The sequence below is a fragment of the Mixophyes fleayi genome, chromosome 3, assembly GCF_038048845.1.
Source record: "Mixophyes fleayi isolate aMixFle1 chromosome 3, aMixFle1.hap1, whole genome shotgun sequence".
Lineage (NCBI taxonomy): Eukaryota > Metazoa > Chordata > Amphibia > Anura > Limnodynastidae > Mixophyes > Mixophyes fleayi.
In genome coordinates, this window is record NC_134404.1 from 157,094,988 (window position 1) to 157,108,072 (window position 13,085).

At 39.7% G+C, this 13,085-nt stretch overlaps 1 protein-coding gene across 2 annotated transcripts in view; it reads left to right on the forward strand.

Annotated features, from left to right (window-relative positions):
• The window catches only part of LOC142144143 (CD109 antigen-like), a 155,126-nt gene that overhangs the window by 73,794 nt on the left and 68,247 nt on the right, over positions 1-13,085 (forward strand). For both annotated transcript variants that reach the window (XM_075202633.1, XM_075202635.1), the window contains 5 exons: positions 1,128-1,188; positions 3,747-3,867; positions 3,996-4,113; positions 10,105-10,218; positions 11,401-11,613. In XM_075202633.1, the coding sequence (XP_075058734.1) occupies positions 1,128-1,188; positions 3,747-3,867; positions 3,996-4,113; positions 10,105-10,218; positions 11,401-11,613 (627 nt within the window). The remainder of the gene's footprint in view (positions 1-1,127; positions 1,189-3,746; positions 3,868-3,995; positions 4,114-10,104; positions 10,219-11,400; positions 11,614-13,085) is intronic.

The window sequence follows — 13,085 nt, forward strand, 5'->3', positions numbered from 1 at the left end:
GCCTACGTGGACATTTAAAGAATGACTTATTTGTCTCTGCCAAATCCGCTTTTTTTTTTGTTATGTGAGGCTACAGAAGAAATTTAGTGATTAGAAGTGATCATCCTAGTAAGCCACAGCGAGATATACAGAAGCTGTCTTTCTCCTGCAGAGAAGCTGAAAATTTTATTGAATTTGACATTTTGTGTTAAAGTTTTGATATTTGTTTCTATTATAATTCGAAGCTGATGCCTTCTTTGAAGGTTATTCAATGCCTGCATGGTTGAGTGATGAACTCAAATGAACCTGTTTCTTTGAAACTATGAATGCCTCAAGTTGGATGCAGATTTGATTTGCTACACTCTTGTTGAAAATACATTGCTATGGATCAACTTCAACAATATATTTAAAGCCAGTAATGAAGAACATATTTTTCTTCTATATTAATGAACATCTAAGCATATACAGTAGTAATCAATTGAATACAAATATAGATTTTAGGGAATCCCTAACATTAAAATTAACAGTTTAATATTACAATCTTGATTCATATCCATTTTAAACTGAGTATATGTAATGGGTGAATTATGATAATATGTATTTATCTGTAGTGGTGTACTGCAGAGATTTGATTTTTATGCATATTTTTATTTATTATTTTATCTTTATACTTTTTTTTAAAACATTTGTGATCTACAGGAGATATTTACATTATTGATTCTGATGTATATTGGTGAATAATAAATGCAACACAATATTTAATAATTTTTTTGAATTGGTTATCTTCAAATTTAACCATTAAGCACATAAACTGTCTTAATTGAAACCATATTCGATTAATCAATTATACGAACTTTTGCACATACTTTTTTTTTAAATTATGTATAATTATATATATATTTATTTATTTTTTAAGCCCAAGTCATGTATTTTGTTTATATGTTATTATAATGTTTAGTTGGATTTGCCATGGTAATTATTTTTGTCCACATTGTATTTTCTGTTGGGGTTAACATTCCCTGCTTCTTTTGACATGCCAACCTTGTTCACTTGATTATTTCAGGGAATAGCACAAATGTAGGTGGTTTTATTGTATTTTCATTATGGGGAAATGACTTGTTTTGACGAGGATGTTTTTCTCTTCATAGAGATGTAATATTGGGGTGTTTACTGATGCCATCCTTGAGCAGGAAGAAGTTTATGATGTAGGTAAGTATAAGGAACAGTTTTGCAATCATTGCTTAGAACCTAGGTTCCCAAACTGTACGCCGCGGCTCCCAGGGGTGCCGCGGCGCTGTCACAGGGGTGCCGTGGACAGGAAGAAGAGGAAGGAAAAAGTAAAGAAAAAAAAACTACTTACCAAACCGGCGGCGCCCGGGACCCAGCATCCTCCTCTTTCCTTGCTTCTCACTGAATGCCGGGCGTGACATCAGTGAGAAATGAGGAAGGAGGAGGATGCTGGGTCCCGGGCGCCGCCGGATTGGTAAGTAGTTTTTTCTTCTTCCTGTCCACGGCGGGGGCACAGCGAGGGACAGATGCTGAGGGGACAGAGCGGGCAGAGGCTGAGGGGACAGAGCGGGCAGAGGCTGAGGGGACAGAGCGGGCAGAAGCTGAGGAGACAGAGCGGGCAGAGGCTGAGGGGACAGAGCAGGCAGAGGCTGAGGGGACAGAGCGGGCAGATGCTGAGGGGACAGAGCGGGCAGAGGCTGAGGGGACAGAGCGGGCAGATGCTGGGGGGACAGAGCGGGCAGATGCTGAGGGGACAGAGCGGGCAGAGGCTGAGGGGACAGCGGGCAGATGCTGAGGGGACAGAGCGGGCAGAGGCTGAGGGGACAGAGCGGGCAGATGCTGAGGGGACAGAGCGGGCAGAGGCTGAGGGGACAGAGCAAGGCTGAGGGGGCAGAGCGGGCAGAGGCTGAGGGGGCAGAGCGGGCAGAGGCTGAGGGGACAGAGCGGGCAGAGGCTGAGGGGACAGAGCGGGCAGAGGCTGAGGGGGCAGAGCGGGCAGATGCTGAGGGGGCAGAGCGGGCAGATGCTGAGGGGACAGAGCGAGCAGAGGCTGAGGGGACAGAGCGGACAGATGCTGAGGGGACAGAGCGGGCAGAGGCTGAGGGGGCAGAGCGTGGGGGCACAGTGTGTGTGTGGATGTAGGGGGCACTGAGTGTGTGGATGCAGGGGGCACTGAGTGTGTGGATGTAGGTGGCACTGAGTGTGTGGATGCAGGGGGCACTGAGTGTGTGGATGCAGGGGGCACTGAGTGTGTGGATGCAGGGGGCACGTTGTGTGTGGATGCAGGGGGCACGGTGTGTGTGGGTGCAGGGGGCACGGTGTGTGTGGATGTAGGTGGCACTGAGTGTGTGGATGTAGGGGGCACTGAGTGTGTGGATGTAGGGGGCACTGAGTGTGTGGATGCAGGGGGCACGGTGTGTGTGGATGCAGGGGGCACGGTGTGTGTGGATGCAGGGGGCACGGTGTGTGTGGATGCAGGGGGCACGGTGTGTGTGGATGTAGGAGGCACGGTGTGTGTGGATGTAGGAGGCACGGTGTGTGTGGATGTAGGGGGCACGGAGTGTGTGGATGTAGGGGGCACTGAATGTGTGGATGCAGGGGGCACTGAGTGTGTAGATGCATGGGGCACGGTATGTGTGGATGCAGGGGGCACGGTGTGTGTGGATGTAGGGGGCACTGAGTGTGTGGATGTAGGGGGCACTGAGTGTGTGGATGCAGGGGGCACGGTGTGTGTGGATGCAGTGGGCACGGTGTGTGTGGATGCAGTGGGCACGGTGTGTGTGGATGCAGGGGGCACGGTGTGTGTGGATACAGGGGGCACGGTGTATGGATGCAGGGGGCACTGAGTGTGTTGATGCAGTGGGCACAGAGTGTGTTAGCTGTAAATTATTCTTTGACAGATATATAATTGAAAAAAATATACATAAATAAATTCTTTTCCCTTGGATTTATGTGTATTATTTTTGTATACAACTAAATAGGTATTTCTGTTCTGACCTAAATACTTATTACGTCTTTTGACTACTTATAAAACGGGACTGCTCGGTAATTAGTTTGGAGGGGTGCCTTGAAAAAATTTTGGAGACTCTAAGGGTGCCGCAAACTGCAAAAGTTTGGGAACCACTGGCTTAGAATGTGCCTCACATAAAATGTGTTTCAATAGGAACAACATTTTAAGTTTGCTTCTTCACCTGAGATTACCAATATACAGCACAATTAGGTATGTAAATTAAAAGTATACAATGTATAAACTAGAATCCTATTTTAAAAAAATGTACTTGGAAGGATGGTTCGAGAAATTCTGTAATTCATGCCCATTTAATTTGTTCATTTTGAAAACTAACACGTGCAAATAACTGTAAAGTTATGTATTGACTGATGTATTACAAAGAGTAATTTTGTTCTACTTAACATATTAGATGTATTAAAATAATGTAATGCAGTACAATATTACGACTTATTTTGCTAAGTAAATCAGATTCTATTTTCTCTCCTAATACAGCAATTCAGTTTTCTGGGACATATTTTAAAATTTCCATAGTGGTTTCAAGAGATGTATGACCAATTTATCTTATGGGAACTGGGACCAATTGTTAGTGTTTTGCCTTCCATTGCCACAGATACAGGGACAGTTTCCAACTCTGATGATGTGCCTCCAAGTATAGTAAATAAATTAATGTCTATTTTTGTCACTTTATACTTTGACTTCACAGTGGTTGTATTTTGTTATTTTAGAAAGTATGAATTTCTTGTTACAGTGGTAAAAACAAATTATGACACTGAGAAAGACTTATCGTCCTGGCATCCTTTTGATTTTGGTCAACCTCGCACAAGATCTTATTTTCCGGAGACATGGATTTGGAAGAATATTAACACAGGGTAAAAAGTTACAATGTGTTTAAGTTTACACATTTATAAACACCATAAGGCATTGTGACGAGTAGGATTCAATATGAAAATTAGAAAATATGAAAGAGAATTTGCTAAACATTTTCTTTAATTTCCAGACGTGAAACTTTCATAGAAATGGACACTGTTGTACCAGATACCATTACTTCATGGTTCACAAATGCGTTTGTGATTTCTGAGAATTTGGGGTTCGGAATTTTGGCGTCTCCTTTGCAGGTATTTTTACTTGCCAATAAGGCCAAATGTTTATGTATATCCGGCAACCAACTGAAAGCAGGTTATTTACAGTGACTTCACATTCAGCGGGTCATGTGAGTTGGATGCAAATTGCATTATCAGCATATAATACACATTTTTATTCTGAGCATACGCAAAAAAGCCCATTAAAAAGTGTGTATGATGAATTATGTAGAGCAGCATATTGAGGTATAGTGAATAAATACAATATTTAAACTGTCAAGTGGCTGTCCAAATCGAAGGATGTAGAGCCATTAAAGTCATTTTAGATCTAACTGGCTGTGAATTGCAGCATATATGGATCCTAAACGTTCACTGTTGCCAATCTGGTGAATAGCCATCAGATATTGGTCAGGATGGATAGTAGATGTGATCGGATGATGACTGCCTCTGATTATGTATGCATTCATTGTCCAAACATGCTAATTGTGCCACTTCGGATCTGTTCATTTGACCCAAACTCTGAATACGCTTATCTTTCATATTTGACCATACATACATTTCCCCCACCCAGATTCCCTCCTTCCCACCACGACCTCTCCATTGTTGTTAACAACTCCACTATCTACTCTGTCACCCAACTCCGCTGCCTGGGAGTCACTCTTGACTCCTCTCTCTCTTTTGCCCTCCATATCCAATCCCTCGCCCAAGCCTGTCGCTTCCAACTCCGTAACATTGCCCGCATCCGTCCCTTCCTCTCTCAAGATGCCACAAAAACTATCATCCATGCTCTCATCATCTCCCGCCTCGACTACTGCAACCTCCTTCTAACTGGCCTCCCCTGCTCCCACCTCGCCCCCCTCCGCTCTATACTCAATGCAGCTGCGAGACTTATCTTCCTCTCACGCCGCTCCTCCTCTGCCTCCCCTCTCTGTCTTGCCTTACACTGGCTCCCCTTCCCCTATAGAATCCTTTTCAAACTCCTTACCACCACTTACAAGGCTCTCTCCCAGTCTACTGCCCCTTATATTTCTAACCTCCTCTCCATTCACACTCCTGCCCGCTCCCTGCGCTCAGCCAATGATCGCCGACTCTCCTCCACTCTGATCACCTCTTCCCACTCTAGAATCCAAGACTTCTCCCGCGCTGCCCCCCTTCACTGGAACGACCTCCCTCGCTCCATCCGTCTCTCACCCAACCTGTGCTCCTTCAAACGGGCACTTAAAATTCACCTGTTTCTTAAGGCCTACCAACCATCCACTTAACCTCTCATCTCTTCGGTTCTCCCCTTTGCCTCACTGGCTCCCTTCTGTGCCTGATTCTGTCCACCCTCCCTTAGGATGTAAGCTCGTATGAGCAGGGCCCTCTTTCCTCCTGTCTCCATACCTGTTCTTCCACTCCGTCTCTACTGTATTTGCCTGCCCGTAGTTTACGAAGTATTGGTATTTTATGTTTAATGTTCTGTACTGTTTTGCCCTGTATGGTCTACTGTTTGTACTGTGTACGGCGCTGCGGAAACCATGTGGCGCCTAACAAATAAACGATAATAATAATAATAATAATAATAATACTACATGGTCTAGCCAAGCAGCCTGAATTGGCCACTGCATGGCTAGCTTAAATGTTCTTAACACTTTATCAGACTAACCAAAAATAAAAAACTGCATGTAAATAAAAAAAGAGCAGAGTGAATAAGTGAAGTATAAATTAAACCAAAAATAGGATTGAGGTATAAATAGGTAAATAATTAGTTACTGAAAAAGGCAAAGATGATGAAACAAAAGTCTATTCACTTTTTTAAAAATACGAATATTAACGAGCACTGTTTGAAGACAAAACCATGCCAGCATCATCAAATGTATATGCATGTTAGACTGAACATTATTTTAAATTCTTTCACTTGACATTATTATTATTAACATATATGATTTATATTAAATTTCTTATTTTTCAGTTTAAAGCAATAGAAGCTATTATTTAAGCTAAAAAAAAAATGTTGGTGGGCACTCATAAATACATTTTCACATAAATACTGTGCAAAATTGTTAAGCATGAAATAAATTAGAAAAAAAATTCTATATTTAGAAAAACTGCTCGGAGAGTTTGTGCTTTTCTTAAACCAGACATAAGCCTAGGACACTATTAGTGTCAGTCATTTTGTCTCAAGTGCTACTTGTTTTTTGTAAATACCCTCCAGATAAGCTCTGCCTTTTTTTTCCCAATAAGTCTATCCTTTTTCACACCAAGTCAAAGGTGGGACAGGAAATCTGAATTCTTCAGCTTGCTGCTTTACAACTGGTGTTCTAGGAATGTGTCCTTGTTGGGGAAAGCCTTTTAGCAAAGTAATTTTATAAATGCCCTTAATTGCTGGAAGCAAATTAAAACAGTGATCATTTGTCTGAGTACCCTTTTCTTACTTTTATGACAATTTCAATTTTTTGTATCACTATCTACCACAATCAACAGACATAAGGTGCATGTTTATAAAACAACTTTCACCAAGTCACAGTGATGCAATGCTAGAAAAACAAATGGATTAACATGCTGACATTCTCTCTCCTCCTGCTACATCAAACACGTTATCCTTGTCACTTGCTTATTACGAAAAAGGGTAGATGTGCCGCAGTTATTAACAAGTCCTCAATAAGTTGGGTATGTTCATAGTAAACTGTTCCAAAACATTTCTGTCAGTCACAGTAAAGACAAGCATTGTTCCTGGTAATGTTGCCTTTGGCAGCCCTAGATGAAACAAAGAATTCATTACTAAAACATGGTGGGGGTTCTTCTAAATATGTGGATTTTGGCTATAAGACATGGAGTTTAATAGTTCAGGCCATTATTTAAAACCATGCACTCTGTCTATTGTTAGGCAGGTTAAATAGGTCAAATATTTTCTTAAAGTCTTCTACTCTCTTCTCTTTACCATAGTCACTAGGAAGACATGCTTAAGTGAGTGACTTGATTATATGTTGTGTTCAGGTCCTACAACATCTGCACCATACTTGCCAACTCTCCCGGAATGTCCGGGAGACTCCCGCATTTCGCGAGAGTCTCCCAGACTCCCGGGAGAGTGTGCCAATCTCCCTGACCTGAAGTGGGCAGAATTCGGTTCAAACGCTGCGATTCACCTGGAATTACGCAATTTTGGTGCCCTGCCCCCTGCACGCCCACGTCCCCACCGGCATCTCCCGGAAACACAAACACAAATGTTGGCAAGTATGATCTACACATGTGTTGTAATATGTCAACTATCTGTGGAGCTATAAGTCAGAGAGAAAGAGGACATTGAGTCTTGACAGAGACAAATACAGTTTTCTTTTATTTCTTAGAATCTTTGCAACTTTCTTATTGTGAAATATGGACATCTGCATCAAAAGAAGCATATGTTTAAGCTTAATTTTTCATGTTAAAAGGGCTTTAGATGTAAGGTGCACGAAAATTCACGATTGCGATATTAAGCCACACCCATATTTTACATATTTTGAGATGTCTGTTAAAAACTTAAAATTAAGGTGATAAGTCATTATTTTTTATTTTTTTCTCTGATTTTTACAATCCCAGCATCTGGGAATTTGAACTGTTGTGTATTATTGGAATAATAAAATATTATTCCCTATAGTTTTGTTTTTTCATTTATGGATCTATATCCTACTATATGTAGCCCTGGCTGCTGTGGTCTTATCACAAAAAAAGTGCAGACTGACAATATTCAAATGGATAGATTCAGAGAATGAGGAAATACATAAACATCATTGTAGCTCTTTTTTTTTTTTAAAAAAAAGGCAAGTTGTATTTTATGTGCAGTTGCCCTTTATTTCAACAACAGTATACATCAGTGTTTGCTCACCCGTGACACTCCAGGTGTTGTGAAACTACAAGTCCCAGCATACCCTTCCAGCAATAAGCTGCTATATATTGGCAAAGCATGCTGGGACTTGTAGTTTCACAAACACCTGGAGTGTCACAGGTTAGCCAACACTAGTATACATAGTCAGCACAATGCAATGACAGATATGCAATACCTGCTTGTTTGAATGCTACAATAAAAAAATAGAATAGACAATCTATACCACATGCTCTGGAACAAATTGCTTATTTTTTACTGATTTATTGATATTGGCAACCCAGTACACCCAAGACATGCCCTAGATCTTATAAATGAACTACTATTATTCCAAAATGCTGAAACTATTTTATTTGGACTCTTATTTCCCAACCCGGTGGATTATACTAGAAAACACCAGGTCCTCACGCCAAGGGATGCCCAGATAATTATATTAAAATCTGACAGATCCTGGCTAGAACACCTGGCAACATCCACCTATTGCCTGGTGTTGTCTCCCTGCAGGCCTTGTGCTAGAACATATTCTTACCCATCTTTATTGACTTTGGTTCAATGCTCCCCTAGTCTCTCTCGTTCCATATACTTTACCTGGCATCTCATTCTACAAGAGTAACATTCTGGACGTTTTAATCAGCAATGCTTTCCTTTTTCATACATTTACAATGCATATCTGTCAGCGCTTTTTTCAGTATTTTTAATTTTGTATGTGTTTGGTTATAATATTGTATTATTGTTGTGTAGCACATTACGCTAGTGCATTATTGGGTTATAAAATAACATTTCCAATAAAATAAAAGAAGTGGAAAAGACTATAAGAGGCTTGTTAAACTAGTGATATATAGAGCTATATGCGTCCCTTTCTCCTTTAAATTGCGGCCCTCAGTCTTTGCTGTTTAAGTGAATGTGCCCCGGTCCAAATACTACATTTCCGTTAAAACGATTTTATCTATTTGGTAGTTGTACATGTTTAAGGAATAAACTTTACATCTATGAATATAGAGTTCATGGGTATGCCACAAACATAAGGGTTCTGCACAGGGAGCCAAAGTCATACTCCTGAATTTTGGGGAGTCCGCCTGCACTCTGAGAAGAGCAGGTATCTTCCTCAGATCCCAAATGCAATTTGCATAATCAGGCCCCGTCCTCAAATGCACGATGTAGTGAATTACAGCAATGCACAGCAGCGTGCACACACTATAGTGATGCAACCATGTCATCACCCCCCCTCCTGCGCTTGCCCACTGACATCCCCTCTGTGATCTCCAGGAGGGAAGGTACTAAAGGCTGGCAAGTATGGCCAAAGCAATAACACAAACAAGCCCAAGATAATTGACATTTTAAATTACAGCAAGAGTAGACTATATTAACTTTCTACTTGAGAGGATAACTTCCCAACTCTCACGTCTGTTCACTAAAAACAGTCACTATTCAAAGACTATGCATTGAAATAACTGTAGTGCTTGTGATCAGATTCATTTGCAGATACTGTATTATCGCAAACTCCCACCTATCTGTGCTTTATCCATTTTAGAACATCATGGGGGCAAATATACTGGAGTGGGCTTAGAAAGGAGTGCATAGGTTGTTTATTTTGCCATATAGATTTTAATGCCTGTCTGGACCATGCAGAAGAAAAGTTTTTAATTGTTCTGGTCACATAAGTTATACAGAATTGCCAAATATTAATCTTTAGAAATCCAGCCTAGCCAATGATCTCTGCCATCTACCTCTATCAATTCTTTGTCAACAGTGCATCCCCTTTACTATTAGCTTTAAAAAATCCTTTTAGATTTGTTTTTGACCAAATAGTCATTTATTATACTCCAATTAGTATGTGCATCATTTCTGCATTTTTCTAGTTTACCGTTGTTCTGTTATAATATAAACACGTTAAAGTACATTTAACAATTCAAGATTTATTAGATGTATACATAAATGACATAATAGCAAATATTATTTTGACAAAGTTCAACTTTGTGTTAGTTTCATCTATCCATTTTTTCCATAATTTATTGTTCCCAAATCAGAAAGTGCCAAAATCTTCCACAATTTAAGCTAGTTCAAGGGACAGGCCAATTAACCTATTTTAAACTTATCAGTACAACTAATGTTGACATTTCTTTATTAAATCATGTGCACAACAGCGTGTATTTGACTTAACTTTAAAATAAGTTTTGTTTTTTCAGCTGGAATCCTTTCAGCCATTCTTTGTTTCCTTGAATCTTCCCAGTTATGTTACCAGAGGAGAACAATTTGTCTTGGAAGTTGTTGTCTTCAACTACTTGGAAGAAGATACTGAGGTAAAGAGTGAAAAACATTCAGTCTCCTGTATATAAATACAAAAAAACGCTTGTCACATAATATGTTGGCCAGTAGGAAAAGCTTTGCAAACTTGGATAAAACACACGTTGTATGTATGAAATGTGTGTTTTACTCATTTATTGTTTTTGTCAGGCTTGTAACATCCACCTATTGTGTGCCTCTTTATGAAAGAAGTTCATACATGAATGGGGTTACGTTTTGAATTCTAATGAGGTAATTCAAAAATTCTTCAATAACAGAAAGACCCAAGCCTAGGTAAGGACTCAGGCAACACACACTTTGGAGGGAATTTAATTACCTCAAGTTCAGTCGGAACTTTGTGTGATGAGACTCAGTGGGATGTTATGGTAGTAAAACATTGCAATAATCAGCAATGTTTTGCTTAATATAATACCTAAAAATGCACACGAGCGCACATCAAGCAAGGCTCCAAATTCACAGGTAATTGCATTCCCCTTTGACACTTCTGGTTAAACACACACAAACAACTTCTTGCATTTTTACTTTGGTTCAATGTCAGGATGGTAAAAGTACTTGACAATGTAAATATTTCACACAGTTTCTTGTGACTCTAAACACTAAATAAACATAGATCAGCTTTTTAGCCACCACCAGCATCTCTAGCATCAGTTACCCTGAACAGTGAAACAGGTTTTTATATCTGACACTCCTCCCACAGTCCTACATTGATGTGCAGATGACACTGTCACCTTCCCTTTAAAAGGTAGCACTCATTAGCAGTTCTGTTTGCCCTGACTTCAGACACACCCTGTCAGCCTTCTGTGCGGAAAAGACACTTCCAAACCATGTAAGGTAAACCAGACTATTATTTTGTCACACATATGTCTGCCACCTGTTTGTCTTTATACTAGGTGCACCGCTGCACAGTTGTGTAAATCTATTTGCATCCTTTCTCTGCAGATTGCCAGCTAATTGCCTCCCTTTGTTAAACTTCATTTTATCTTAAATACCCAAAATCATACCCAAACATTTATATATATAATCTATTATATGCTTCTTCTTGTGCTTAAAATGGAAAATCAGGTGTATTTGCAAAATAGATATATATTGCACAGCAGTATATTTTGTGATTCAACATTTTTACATTTACACATAACTGAAATTTTTCAACAAGATGACCTGTATTTTTCCTTTCATAGGTTTCTGTAATCCTTGATCGAAGTGATGCATTTGATATTCAGTTAGCTTTTATAAATTCAACTGGAAGCCAGCAGACTGTATCGGTCCCAAGTCAAGAAGGAAAAACAGTTTTCTTTCCAATCAGACCAATTCAGCTGGGCGAGATTCCATTTACGGTTAAAGCAACATCCTCGCTTGCTTCGGATGCGGTAACTCAAAAGCTCCTAGTCAAGGTAATGTAACTTAGAACTATTTAATGACAGCATAAAAACACCACAATGTCAAGAAAAAAAAAAAGAAAAATATTTTTTTATCCGAGGTCTATATGACTGTCAAAGATTTTAGCTGCAAAATTTGCATGATTTTGGTAGTATTTATGCAGGAGACTAATAATATAATAATACAGTAAGCAGGAAACATCAACATATGTGGACTTGCATATTTTAGCAAAAAAATAAGTATAAGTTATAAAGTTAATAATTCTCATATTTTCTTTAGATGCAGATACTGCATTATCGCTGGTGAATTCACAATTTTATGCTTCAACATTGCAACGAACATTAGTTTTACTGGTTAATGTAGTTCTCTAGAATTTAGAGACTAGTTAGGAAAACCCTCAAGTGTCACAATGAAAATGATACACAGAGGCTATTGGGACTAATAGTTTGTAAATAATGTTGCAGTTTCTGGTTGAGGCTTATGACTGAGTAGAGAATATGTAGCATGTGTTTTGTGTGGAATGGAGTTACATTTTTGGCAGGACAGCAGAGCAGAGTTCTGCAGTAAAAAACAAATGGTTAAGGCAGGGGAATGTGCAAGTGGAAAGTTAAACCACCTGGAGGAAAAGTTTCCGCTAGCCTTACAGTGCTTTACATTTTGACTAATGTTATCTCCCTTCACATTTTATGAAAGATAGTAAATATATTAAGTTGCAGGTTTGAAAAAGGGGAGATGTTGACTAGAGCAACCAATCAGATTATAGTTATAATTTATCTAGTACATTCTAGAAAATGACAGCTAGAATCTGATTGGTTGCTATAAGCAACATCGCCACTTTTTTAAACCAGCAGCTTGATAAATTTACCTCCGAGAGGGCAAGTGCTAATAGGAGACTGGACATGATGGGGTCAATGTGTAGACAATGCAGGGGGAAGGGAGAGGGAGCATTACTTGCAGCAAGTTCTGGGCTCCCATAGAATGTATGAGTTTAGTGGTTTGTCTGGTCGTTGATTGTGTTGTGATTGAGTGTAACTGTTGATAGAGATGGAGGGGATAGTGTCGATTATAATTTTTCCATGAACATTCTGTCTCTACAACTTTGCTGTTTTGTATTAATATATAGGCTAAAGCAGAAGACGGCATATGAATGTGTGCGGTGGGCTGAACATAAGGGGACAATGAGTGAAGTTTATTGTATTTAACAAAACATACTAAATCCTCTCTGTAATTCTTCAAGAACTGCTTTAATAATTAAGGGAGCAGGGTCAGGCTCAAGGGGTAAAATTAATTGTACTGTACATTATACCCAGCAGAGCTTAACACATTATTAAAAACCTTGCATAGTATATTAAATCTAACAGGACTTAATACACTCTACACATCCTTGGATAACATTTTATGTTTAGCAGAGCCCAATACACTATACAAACCAAACGCAGCATCTTATACCCAGTAGTGTCCAGCGTACCTCTCAACTTTGCCATTC